This window comes from Misgurnus anguillicaudatus, chromosome 4 (assembly GCF_027580225.2).
Source record: "Misgurnus anguillicaudatus chromosome 4, ASM2758022v2, whole genome shotgun sequence".
Classification (NCBI taxonomy): Eukaryota; Metazoa; Chordata; class Actinopteri; order Cypriniformes; family Cobitidae; genus Misgurnus; species Misgurnus anguillicaudatus.
The window spans coordinates 7,999,771-8,013,817 of record NC_073340.2 but is presented as its reverse complement, the minus strand read 5'-3'; the positions used below and the strand labels follow the sequence as shown (position 1 = coordinate 8,013,817).

General features: G+C 41.2%; 1 protein-coding gene and 1 long non-coding RNA gene across 2 annotated transcripts in view; one reads left to right on the top strand and one right to left on the bottom strand.

Annotated features, from left to right (window-relative positions):
- The first annotated feature begins 1,859 nt into the window (after window positions 1-1,859).
- The window catches only part of LOC129420546 (disks large homolog 2-like), a 28,223-nt gene continuing 16,035 nt past the window's right edge, over window positions 1,860-14,047 (top strand). Inside the window, exon 1 of the mRNA XM_073866613.1 lies at window positions 1,860-5,327. Within this exon, the coding sequence (XP_073722714.1) occupies window positions 5,325-5,327 (3 nt within the window). The 5' untranslated portion in view covers window positions 1,860-5,324. The remainder of the gene's footprint in view (window positions 5,328-14,047) is intronic.
- LOC141363690 (uncharacterized) lies at window positions 8,577-12,104 on the bottom strand. The gene is made up of 2 exons (XR_012369206.1): window positions 10,444-12,104; window positions 8,577-10,290 (listed from the first exon to the last, which is right to left on the bottom strand). It is a non-coding gene; the product is annotated as an uncharacterized lncRNA (long non-coding RNA).

The following is a 14,047-nucleotide window of genomic DNA, read 5'->3' as shown; positions in this document are numbered from 1 at the left end:
TGTTTTTCATGATCTGTGCTTTCTGATTATAATATTAATACAGATAAGGTGCCCGGGGCGATTGGCTTTACCAGCAGGATGTACCAAGAAAGAGAAGAAACAGGTAACAAACTCAACATTGTGCTCTTTACATAAAGATTTATGTTTACTCAGAACATATGTTAAAAGAGTTAACTGATTGTAGATTCTCAAAGCTTGAAAGTTATGTGCATAGTGTCAGGTGAGAAATAAACTAATATTTTTCATGTTTCTTTCTGTATTTGCAGGTCACCATCAACCAAGTTTCAAAATAAACGTGTAATCTTTGCATTATTATTGTACCATTGGATACATCTCAGGGTTTCCTGCATAAAATTTGTTAGTTAAGGTGGTAGGGTTGGGCTAGTGGGCGGGCCAGAGGGCGTGACAATCAAATAGGCGGGGCGTATGCGTCATGATGAGAATTAAAATATTTTTATTTAAAACACTCAAATAAAACTCAATTTCGAAGAAACTATGACAGAAAATGAACACATACTAGATTATTAATGAATTAAATGTTTTAAACAGATACCTCTAATAGGAATAGCTGCGTAATGAAGTGAAACTAAAGGGTTAATCAACACAAACTAAAGCAGATGTTGTAGAACGTCAGGCGAACATTGATAGATGTCGCAAAAATGGTAAAAACTGATTATTTCCTACTATTAATAACATTATCTTAAAGGAGTGTAACTACTGTAGCATGTAAATATTTGCGCATAAATAAAGTGAGCAAGAGCGCTCAACAATTATATCTAATCAACAGGCACGTGAAACCCAGCTAGCAGGTTGCTCAAACAACAAAATCACCAGCTAACTTGCTTTAAATTTGCAAGAACTATAGACTAATACAATAACAGGCTTAAATAAACCCAAAACATAAGTCCTCTTACAGTTCTCACGGACACGCGTTTTATCAACTGGCCATCCTCCAGACATGACGGACCACGTCTTTATCTCATTTCGGCCGCGTGGCACACGTTCACGCTCGCGGTGTGAAGCGCGTCCGCGCTATTCTCCGGGATGTTTTATCAACTGGCTAGTTATCCTCTAGACCAGGGGTCTCCAACCTTTTTTCATTGGAGAGCTACTTTCTAAAAAATAAAAGTGGTCGAGAGCTACTTGTGTCACGTTATACCTAAAACACCGGTCTATTAACTCACTGTGATTTGAACTCTTTCCTGCCAGCATTTTTTTTTTAAAAGGTGTCAGCCAGTGCAAGCATTTTTTTGGTATCTCTTGACATTTTATGTTTAAATATGAGATGATAACCCATTGAACCTGTGACGACGACTGTATTTTCGTTTTATCAAAAATGAATCCGAAAATGACGGCATGCATTTTAACCATAGTGCCTCGACTCGAGATGTGCGCGGATCGTCCGGTTGCCATGGCGCGAGCTTCACAGCGTTGCGCGGATCGTCCGGTTGCCCCGGCGCGGGCTTCATAGTGTTGCGCCTATCGTCCGGTTGCCGCGGCGCGGGCTTCACAGCGTTGCGGAGATCGTCCGGTTGCCGCGGCGCGGGCTTAACTGCGTTGCGCGGATCGTCCGGCGTGGGTGCGCGCACTTATCTGTTTGTTTTTGAATCATAAATGTTAAATTACTGATGTCATATGATACGCCGGTCTACACAGCTCAACGCGACGTCAAACATGTACCCAGTCTTTACTACCACAGGCGCTTGTAACACTAACCAGACATCCAAATGCGGCATAACCACAGAAAATAAATAAATAAATAAACCCGCGAGCGAGCTACCTGCAATTAAGACGCGAGCTACCAGTAGCTCGCGAGCTACCTGTTGGAGACCCCTGCTCTAGACAGTGACGGTCCGGACCACATCTTTCTCATTTCGGCCGTGTGGCACGGGTCCCCGCTTGCGTGTATGCGCTATTCTCTGAGATGCACTTGACGGCATTTTGTGCTGCGAATTTATTATTTTTTATGGACAACCTAGTTAAGGCGGTAGGGTTTCCAAGCTTAGGCCTCCTCGCACCCGTCTTCCCATGGGACCATCAGTTCAATCATAATTATCTTCCTTGCCTCTTCAGAACATAAGACCATGTCTGGCCTCAGTGGTGTTTGCACAACCTGGGGGAAGACTAGTCTCCTTCCCAGGTCCACCCTCATCTCTGCGTGCTGCTTGCAAGAGGCTCTTTTTACTCGTCTTGGGGTATGGTGGTTTCTCCCCTTCCCTGATGAACTGAATGGATCTCGCTGGCCTTGTACTGGGCTGGTGCTTTTTCTGCCTCTCCCGCTCCAAGATGCCAGCCAGTGCACTAAGAACCTTGTCATGATGCCACCTGTATCTTCCTTGGCTAAGAGCTGTCTTGCATCCTGCCAGTATGTGCGCCATTGTTCCCCTCCCTCTGCATAACCTACACAATGGGTCCTCCCTCATTCCCCATCTGTGGAGGTTTGTTGGGGATGGAAGAGTGTCGTACACTAAACAGAGCAGGAAAGAAATGCGAAAGGGCTCCAGTCTCTAGATCTCAGGCCACGTGATCTTCCGCTTCGTCAGGTCCCACTTTGTCCAGGCACCTTGCGCTCCAAGCTCGACAGCCCTAGACCTGCCCCTTCTTCCTCCAGGTGTCGGACCTCGGCTTGGATCATGTCCCTCCTCTGCCTTGGGTCTGCTTTTCCCCACTGCTGGAAGTGGTTGGATCCAAGTCCATGTCTCCCTACGCATGGGTTCCCGATGATGTCCTTCAGCTTCAATGCACTTTCAGCTTGCGCCACTGATGTGTCATTTCCACACACTTAATTGGGTTTTCCTCAAGTGATGGATTCGTCTGCCCCTGTACGCGCAACTGGAACTTGCTGGTCACTTTCCCACTTCTGATCACCATGCTTCTTGATTTCCTTGGCTTGAACTTCATCCGGGCCCATGTTGCCACGTCATCAAGAACCTTCAGGATCCATCTTGCTTGCACATGGGTTAAAGTTGTTATAGTAAGGTCATCCATAAAGCCTCTTATTAGAGGTTGGCTGGTGCCAGACTCCATTAGTGGCCCTCTGAATTCCTTTCCTGCAGCTGTTATGAGCAGGTTCATTCCCATGACAAACAGGATGGGGAGATGTTGCAGCCTGTCACAATTCCTTTTTCAAGGTCCTGCCACCGAGTTGTGAAGTGGGCAGTTTTGTATGTTATCAAAACAAGTTTGTGAAAAACATTAATTTATGTAATCTTTTATTTATTTAAATATAGTGCTTATTGCTGTAATTAGAAATTTGTAGACATATATGATATGTATTTTATCTTAATTTTATCAGAAGGCTGACAATAATCCAGGCGATGCCAAATTAAAGACTGGCACCATTCCCAAGGCAAAGGCTGGCACCGGTGTTGGCAATCCAGTTCAAAAACCTATTGTTATTCCATGTAGTATCATAGTGAAGACCTGCGGTTCCCAAGAAGACGGCTCGTTTTCATCCACCTGATACCAAGGTGAAGGCAGACCCCAAACCTGCCATCCCTAAGAAGATGCCTGTTTTTTATCAGCGTGATACCAAGGTGAAGGCAGTAACCAAACCTGCCATTCCCAAGAAGACAGCTGTAGGTAATCCACATGATACAGAGGTGAAAGCAGATAGCGAGTAGGTCGATCCGGCACACAGTGCGTCTACTGTTATGATTACTCTAAATTGGTGGATCTTAATGATGTGTTGATGCCCTCTAATGAATATTATTATATTAATAAATAAAATAGAAATATTATTAAATAAAACACCTTTATTATATTTACATTACTTTGTCTCCTGCTTGCTGTTTTTCCCTTCATCTCTGTATCTGACTCATGGTTGATTTGAAGTATTACCTCACTACAAAGTTAATATTAGAGTATAGATTTAGTCATTTTCTGATGGGGAGAGACATCTAATGACATATGTGCGCGCTGTTTCTGTGTGAGGGGAATAAGCCAGTCGCGCATTCGCTTCTCTTTGAGCTTGTGAGTATTTTTGGCCTTAAATACACATAAGGTTATGCGTCAAAAATCCCGTCTTTGCAAGTATCCTCAAACACGACCATTTAGGGCTTAGGAGAAAGTAAACAGCAGAAAAAAGGGTAAGTTACATTTTTTACCTTTACTAAAATATTGTTTATTATCCTTATTTCATCACTGACTGTTTATCCTTAGTGAGCTTGAATTTTGTTCTTGTGTAATATACACAAGTTGCGCACAATGCGTTGTTTTAAGTGCATAACATTGCGCATAAAAAGCACCTCAGCTCTGCCTCTATTGTAAAATAATAATTTGTTGATAAAGGGTACAGTCATTTAATGTACAACTGTCACTATGATTACAGGCATCCTGTGTGAATTGTACACGAGTTTTATTCGAGTTGCTCGTTCAGGGTTTATATTCATACATAAAGTTACTGTATTAGAGCTGTGACTGTAAGCTGTTGTGTGAGCAGTACAGACCGTGGATTTTTCGTTTATGTGCACTGAATAATATGATATAAACATTTCTGTACCACTTTTAAAAAAAGTTGTATTTGTTCACATTACTAAATGCATTATATAACATGAACAAACTGTTACAAACTAATTCTAAGCAGGTCTAGAGGTATGAAGTTTTCGTTGAATCTGTAGTAAAGAGACGAGGTCTGAGGTGAGCAGCAGAGAGTTCTGATATATATCAGGGGCCATGAAAGACACTGACACCGAGATGCAGTTCAAACAAAGACCAAAGTTTATTAGACAGGCTTCAGCTTATATAGTGTACAGAAAGGATAGCCTGGGTGCCAGCCGATCTTAGCCCCGCCCACCACGATTTGAAATACGGGGAAGATCGGTCTGGGGATTCACCGTTCAGGAGCTACTATGAGAATATCAAAACAGGCAGACGAATCAAATTGTGAGGGCGGGCTTTATACGATGATTGACAGATAAACGACAGTAACGTAATGAACCACGTCACCAAAGAGCGCGTGTGTTGAATGGCTGCCGCTGTAGAGTTCAGATGTGTGGATTCTGACATTGAGTCTGTTCTAAAAGATATCGACAGAGCATTGATTTTAAAAGAGGAACAGAGAAACGCGAGCAGGGCATTTGTTGATGTTTTTGCCGTCCTTCTTATGGGATTCGGCAAAGGTTGGTCGCAACTGAAATGGACAACCTTATCATGGCGAGGCAACTCTGCGTGCACGACGAGATGGATATAATTAGCGGTCGTTGCCAGCTTCTTTTCGGAAGCCCGGAATCGTGGTTGTCTAATAAGTGGAGGGACATGCTAGGCTCCAATATTTTCAAGCCAACGTAGGGTATCGTCGTGGATGAAGTTCACCTAACGTACAAATGGTAAGAGATAGTCATACTCTATGACTTAGTAAATACTTCATGTTGTGATATAAACGAAATGTTGTAAACATAGTAGGTGTTGATGTACATTCGCTAACTCAGACTTAGTATAATCACCATGTTAGTGTCGTAGCGAAATGACTAGCAGTTCGGTCAGGCTGCAAAGACGTAATTTCAACATACACTCCGTTGCTCTGATTGGTCGTAGGTCTATCCAATTGAGTGCAGAGGCATTTTTCGGTTGAGACACGCCTCATAATTATAGCTCAATGGAGAGGTATCAGACTCAAATTCTGACTAGAATTGAGTATGACAACGTCAGGCTACAGAAAGGAAGCACTGGTCACCTGATAAACATTTGATAATGTCTAGAAGAATCATGTGGGCAGTTATTGAGCGAACATGTCTGGAGAACAATCACATGATTGGTCCCTTCACAGGAACGTCTGGATACGGATACATAAATAATAATGCTTAGACAGTTGTATTGTGTAAACGGGGAAAGGGAGATTATAACAGGGAAGTCTGGTCGTACTTCATGACCTGGACTGACCAGCCCATGTCTAGCGTTTGTGCATAGTCAAGGGAAAATGTTACAACTCAATCTCAACTTAGTAAATGCAAGATAAATGAACCGTATCATTGCTTCATTAAAGGGATAGTTCGGCCAAAAACGATATCAAACCCATGATTCACTCACCCCCAAGCTGTCCGAGTTGCATATGTCCATCGTTTTTCAGACAAACACATTTTCGGATATTTTAGAAAATATTTTAGATATTTCTGTTCATTAAATGCTATGCCACGGGGTCCAGCAACAGTCCACGACCCCCAAGTCCAAAAAAGTGCGTCCACCCCTCACAAACCAAATCCAAACGGCTCCAGGACGACAAACAAAGGTCCCCTGCGGGCAATCCGCGCGGCGTTTTTGTAGAAATATCCATATTTAAAATGTTATTAACTTTATAAACTAGCTTCCGGTAGCGCCGCCATCTTAGACTCAGGAGAGAGGATTAGCGTAGTGTACGCACTTTTCTTAGTGACGTATGACAAATTCGGAGGGCGGGGGCACCGAGCAGCAGCAGAGAAACTCTGTACGCTGCGTAAGCTCTCATCCTGAATGCGCATCACTCCAAAATGGCGGCGCTACCGGAAGCTAGTTTATAAAGTTAATAACATTTTAAATATGGATATTTCTACAAAAACACCGCACGGATTACCCACAGAAGACATTTGTTTATCATCCTGGAGCCGTTTGGATTTAATTTGTGAAGGATGGACGCACTTTTTTGGACTTGAAGGTCGTGGACTATTGCTGGACCCCGTAACATAACATTTAATGAACAGAAATATCTAAAATATTTTCTAAAATATCCGAAAATGTGTTTGTCTGAAAAACGATGGACATATGCAACTCGGACAGCTTGGGGGTGAGTAAATCATGGGTTTAATATTGTTTTTGGCCGAACTATCCCTTTAATCATCCGAGTATAACAATAAAGAAATATACAAGGTTCTATGAAAATATATCAAATATATAAATGTGGGGTGTGGGGGAACATCAATTAAATTCTGACAATGGCCCCTTTGAGACACGTCAGTGGATCACATCTGATCCCACACACCCATATCAAAAAGAAAAATTCCCTTGTGTTTGAAAATAAAATTTTGCATCACAGGTCGTTTGGGTCCACCTTCTATACATCGAGTTATCACTAATCCATTTACTCCAGATACATTATTTATGACATATAACAGGGTTATGGGTCCACATCTGGAAAGCACTGGTTTCATATACTTTAAGAAAATACTTTTCCTAATTGCAGAAATCAAATAGTTACAATTAGTTTATTAAATAGCAATTTCCTAAATAACCCTTATTTTCAAGAAACCAAGAACTTTATTATTATTATTATTTCTATAAACCTTTCAGATCACTATCATTCAAAATAAACATATACCACAGCATATGATCTATAAATTGCTTTTGCAGGGCCAGTTGTGTGATGTGTTCGTTGTCTTCCAATATTCTTTGCTCTGCTTCCACAATGTGCTCGCTGAAGATGATGAAAGCTTTGGTCACAATACATGGTTCGAATCCTCTCGGCAGTGGAGCTTCCATCAAGATATCTCACTCGTTGTTCTCCGTTGTTTTCCATTACTAGTAGTCGTTGTTTGGGTTCGTCTCTGGTGTCCTGATCCGTGGCAGAGTGGTGCTTCAACCCTGAGGCGTGAATCCACTGTAGCTGGTTGTCAATCAGAACTCCCATCTTTGTCACAGCCATCACCTTGTCTGGGCCGAGGTATTTTGGCTCTCATACCCTCGTGGGCTTCAGGCTCCTATTTAGAACAACCTGTCCTGGAGCAAAAATGTAAGTTGGTTTTTCTGAGGGGAGAGACAAAGAAAATTAGCACAGATAGAGTTCAATTTCTCAATTATGGACACCACATAGTCTTCTTGTATCACCTCCAGTCACCTGGGGAAGAAATGCCTGCGCGGCCTTTGACCCACAGGGTGGGGAATGGCCTACCCATTAGTATTTCAAATGAAGACAATTGTTTGGTTGAAGATGGAGTCATTCTTATTTCGTATAATAAAGCAGGTAGCAAATCTACCCATTTTTTTTCCAGTTTCTAACACAGCTTTGGTTATCCTATGTTTAATTTTCGTGTCCGTTCTCTCTATGACAGCTGTTAATTGTAGGTGATGATACGGGATATTAAAATGGCAATTAATAGTCAGCGCTTTAGCTAAGAGCTACATTACTCTAGACACAAAAGGTGTCTCGTCGTCGGATTCAATTGTTTTCGGTATGCTAAAACGAGGAATAATTTCCTTTTGTCAAAATTTTAACTACAGTTTGCGCATCCTCTTTGTGATAAAGATATTTCATCTTTTCCAATCGGCACTATGCGAATGAAGTCAATCTGATAGTGTTAATCACTTGCACAGCCATAGCAAGGTCTGTTTTGACATCATACTCAAATAGTCATTTAATGTGAGCTTGAGCTGCTTCTTTGGCAGCCTCATCTGCTCTTCTTGTTTCCCACAGCCTAGTCATCATTTCCTGATCCATGATCTTTTACTTTCACTATTGCCATTTCAGACGGTAGCTGTACTGCTTTTGTCAACCGTCCTACCAAATATGAATGAGCTATAAGCTTACCATCTGTTGTCTCAAAATCTCGGGCTTCCCCTGTTTTTACAAAATTTAGAGTACATATATTTAGAGTCGTGTAGATTTTGGCTTTTTCCTTTCATTAGCTCACAAGCTCGTAATAGAGTTACCAATTCTGCAGCTTATGCTGAGTTGTAATTTAGAGCAAAGGGTTCAATAACCTCACCAGTATCTGACACCACAGCATAACCACACAGGTAGACACCGTCCGATGGCTTTGTATATGAGCCATCCACATAGATCTGACCCCCCCCATCTAGGGGCGATTCCATTAAATCGGCCCTAGAGGAACAGGAAGTAGTCAATCCAACAATGCAATCATGTTTTAGATCGTGCTCAGTCATGTCTACCAGTCCCAAAACTCCCAGCAAAAGTGGAATTAATGTTAAAAGTGGGCTGGATCGTTACATTTTTGGTTGCCAACAGCGTAGCCTCATACCCATATCGCCTCTGTGCCGTCCTGTGTTGTGTAAAAATGCACCTACTTGATGTGATGTGTAGAGTCATTGACTGTGACAGCACCGTTCTCTCAGCCACCTGTACAAACAGAACATCAGCAGCCACTGCATAAAGACATTTTAGGCATACCTGTTACTACATTATCTAGTTTTCTAGACAGATATGCCACTGGCCTATAAGTGCAACCTTGTTGTTGCCAAAGGATACCCAGAGCCACACCCTTCGCCTCTCACGCATGCAGGTGAAAAGTCCTTGCATAGTTCGGATGGCCCAGAGTTGGGGCCGTAGTAATGGCGTGTTTCAGTGCCATGAAATGAGTCTCTGCTTCATCAGTCCAGCATATCAGTGATGCAGGCGATGCCTTGTGATCAATCGTGCTCCGCAAATGTCCGTCATGGGCAGCACACTCAGGTTTCCATGAGCGACAACAGTTTATTAACCCCAGAAAACTTTGGAGCTGTTACACAGTTTGTGTGAATTACATCTTCCGGATCAGTTCAACCTGATCTGTGGAGGTTTTTTTTTTCGAACACCTGGCATTATGACGTGACCCAGGTACGAGAACTTTTGCTTGACCCACCGAACTTTTCTTTTGATGCTTTGAAACCAGCGTCCACCAAAATATTGCAGACGATAATGGAGGCTTCCTCACAGTTCTTTTCAGTCAGAGCAGAGACCATGATGTCATCGGCATACAGCAGACAGCAAACCCGAAAACAGCAAGTTGATCTTTTTTTTCTCAATGTCTTTTTTCACCGCAGCGGAGAGGACGGATGGTGAGTCAACATACCCTTCTTAGTTTTTGCACCGCCTATCCTATAAGGCTAGCAGTGGCTGTGTGTCTGGATGCACTGGAACAGAGAAACAAAAGCAGCACACAAATCAATGACAGAAATACTTATGTGTGCATGGTATAAAATTTATAACAGTCGGCACATCTGGAACAATCAGAGACAGAGGAATTATCAGTTTATTGAGTGCTCTTAAATCTTGTGTAAGACATTATGTCTTTCCATCAGCATTCACCACCGGGTTAATCGGTGTGTTGTATGGCGAGTAGGTACGAGGACACCCTGTTAAACAAAATGGTGAATAATAGGTTTAATGCCATCTTCCTTTTCTTTTGACAAAGGATATTGTTTGATGTACACAGGTTTAAGTTTAACTTTGTATGGTTTCATATCAATGAAACCTGTATCATTGTTTGACTGAGTTCATAGGCATGGGTTAATCAAGGTTTCTACATCATGTGGTATGCGGGCGACTACTGGGTCTTGGTCGGCCTTCTCACTTCCTCCCCCCATAGGCAGAGGATCACTGTATGTCTGTAAACATGACATAAAAGAGAAAACAACATGAGAATCATGAAATTCCATTTTTAACTTATGCATAATGTCTCGCCCGAGCAAATTAAGACAAACATCTGGTATGATTTGAAATTTGTGAAGAAAAAATGGTTTGACACCTGGAGCTCTTACCTCCAGAGGTGGTGTAATGGGTCAGAACATTTCATTGTGTTTTGTTATGCCAGTTTGTCTGGTAATTACTGTCAGATAGTTTCTGATGCACTTGCTTTGGCTGTTGCATTGACTGTCTACGTGGTGGCGCCCTTGGAATAAAATTGCACCCCCCTTTGAACGACAGTCACATTTCATGTGGCCCCTTTGTCCACATAATAACACATTATATCAAATCTTCCTTTCCGGTGCTTAAGCAAGCTTTTTCCCGTTCGATGAGACTTGCACTGAAAACATAGCATGTTCACCAGATGCATCAGACTCACAAATCAGTCTATTCACATTCATATTCAACAGATTTCACTTACCGGTACCTACGATTCATATTGTTCAACAGCATATTTGTAACAGCGCACTCAGACTTTGTCAATCGGTAATCTAGAATAAACTCATAATACTTTAAAACGTGTGCATAATTCAGAGGCAGTTTCATTTGGCTTTATCTTTCCGTTTAATGCAAATGATAAATACTGGCAAATGCCAAACCGTTTATCTAGAAAAACGCGCAGCTGATCAAAAAAGCATATCATGATATTCATGATCTTCCCGTGTGAATGGATTGCGAGAGGCTGCAGTCCCCTCACCTCCAGTCACATGGTTTTCCCGAATCAGACAGCGGCACGTATCAGTTATGTTTTTTTTTTTTTGTTTTCCGCTAAGTGACGTACAGTTCAACATAAAAACCTTTATTATTTGTATACATAAATTCATCAGGCTTTTGCCTGGCCGTGGCAGAATCACCCATCTTCAACACAATGTAAACAAATAATAGCAGCAATAACAAGCAAACAGCAATAAGCACAAATAAGCAATTGACAAACACCCGGGTTTTCTGTGCTCCTCTACTCAGCCTCAATACATTTACGTATCGTTTCGTTCTTTAGAAGTTATATATTAGTTTGGCAAATTATTTGAAATTTGCAAAAATCCAGTTTTCATAAAATGTCATAAATGTTATTCATATAGTTTTAATAAATTTCTTTGATAGTGGGCAATGCTCGTTTTATATTCAATTCAACGTTTCGTTGATGATTACTCAACAATAACGAATAACAATAACACCGCGATCTCAAATATACAGCGAGCTCTAACTGTATATTTGACCTCGCTCCGTACGCAGTCAATGCTGCATGTGCTGGTAATCTCGATTACCGCACCCGTGAAATTTAATTGACAAGAAATCACTCGTTGTCAATTTATTTCTTTCTTTTACTCGTGAGCGACTATCACTTCGTTACTAGCAATTAATTCGTAAATCAATTAGCCAACGGTGGCGATTTCTGGGCCACCTGCCCCACGTGGGCCGAGTGAAACTGACCGATCTTGTCTCGAGCACAAGATATGGGTCCTACTGGGACTCTACAGGGGTAAGCGCTGTATTTCAAATTTATTAGAAATATTGCGACACTTACCCCTTTCTGTGGGTCCTCCCCGATCTGCGGTGTTCGAATTTCGGTCTCCGGTTCTGTCGGGAGGAGGCTCACCCCCCTGTCGCCGGACGAGCCCCCAACTGTTAGAATCTAATTCTAAGCAGGTCTAGAGGTATGAAGTTTTCGTTGAATCTGTAGTAAAGAGACGAGGTCTGAGGTGAGCAGCAGAGAGTTCTGATATATATCAGGGGGCATGAAAGACACTGACACCGAGATGCAGTTCAAACATAGACCAAAGTTTATTAGACAGGCTTCAGCTTATATAGTGTACAGAAAGGAAGCACTGGTCACCTGATAAACATTTGATAATGTCTAGAAGAATCATGTGGGCAGTTATTGAGCAAACATGTCTGGAGAACAATCACATGATTGGTCCCTTCACAGGAACGTCTGGATACGGATACATAAATAATAATGCTTAGACAGTTGTATTGTGTAAACGGGGAAAGGGAGATTAGAACAGGGAAGTCTGGTCGTACTTCATGACCTGGACTGACCAGCCCATGTCTAGCTTTTGTGCATAGTCAAGGGAAAATGTCACAACTCAATCTCAACTTAGTAAATGCAAGATAAATGAACCGTATCATTGCTTCATTAATCATCCGAGTATAACAATAAAGAAATATACAAGGTTCTATGAAAATATATCAAATATATAAATGTGGGGTGTGGGGGAACAACAATTAAATTCTGACACAAACTATGAAAAATATAGAGTATATAAGCATTTATTAATTCATGTTTATGTCCTTAAAGTAATTGATGTTAGTTCATGGTGCATTAACTAATGTTAACAGTTTCAACCTTGATTTAAAAAAATGTATAAGTAAATGCCAAAATTAATAAGATTTACAATTAATAAATAATTAAGATTCATTAAAGGTGGTGATATTAGTATTTCTTTTTATATAGTGAGTTATTTAGCTGTTTCACCTTAATCTGAAATGCCCTGCAAACTACATCACAGAATCATTTTTTTTAGTTTGTCACAAGTAGATTAACATGACGGGATAACGTTTTTAACCCTTAGTGCAGGAGTCACAAGTGTTTTGTTTTAGACATATATTAAAGGTAATGGTTCAATTAAAGGAAAGTAAAGCTGTAAATTAACAAACTATTAATAAACCTATCATATGTTGTAATTAAGTGTTAATTCACAAAAAAACATACTCGCACTGCTGCTGTATTTCATAGTGACAGTTGTCAAACCTATAAATGCCACAGTAGACTTCAATATGGCATTAATGGCAAAAAACATCTCCCCTTAGAATGCTATTGGTCTCGCCTGTTTACAAGGAATATGACTTGGCCTGAAAAAAATTTCACTCAGAAGAATTTTTTTCACTTTAATCCATGACTGCAGTCTTTCCCCTCTTAAACTCTGCCTCCGGGAGAAGCGGAGGGCGCCACGGGTTCAAGAAGGACAGTCCAGAGTCCCGTCCCCTCTGCCTGGAAGCCAGAAGAAACCTTGTTTTTAAATCCCCCTTCCCTGAATACTATTTTAAATAATTTAATAAAGTCTATTTTAATTTTACTTGTACCTTGTGTGTCTGGTCATTGGGGTGGCTTTGGGAACATCCTCGAGGTGGAAACTAGGAAGGGGCGTGACTCAATAGCATCTGGGTCCGCTCCGACCTGTGACACACTCCCACATATTTTGCTATCATAACTGCGCTTATTTCCGCCGTTGGTTGTTACTGACAGTTTTACATCATCTTGCTGTTAATGTTTCTTCAGTCATTTTGTCATTTCTACAGCTTGAATAACTGTAGTGAATCCACCCTTACGGAGTAAAATGTAAAAACTCTTTGCCTTCTTTTGGAGACTTCGACATCCTGGGTACTACCAAGAATTTTGTGACCTTATTTAGCAAAAATTATCTGGTTCAGTCACCATCAGATTGTTTCTGGATCCCTTTGTAAATTTGTCCCTATAATTTGAGGATAAGGAACAAACTATATGCAATAATATCATTAAGTGTGAGAAACAGGCCATCATAACTATAATTTACACTGCCGTTCAAAGGTTCACGTTCAGATTTTTTTACGTGTCTCAATATTGTAAACTGTCATTTATTCCTGTGGTTAATGTTTCAGCATCATCAGTCTTCAGTGTCACATGATCCTTCAGAGATC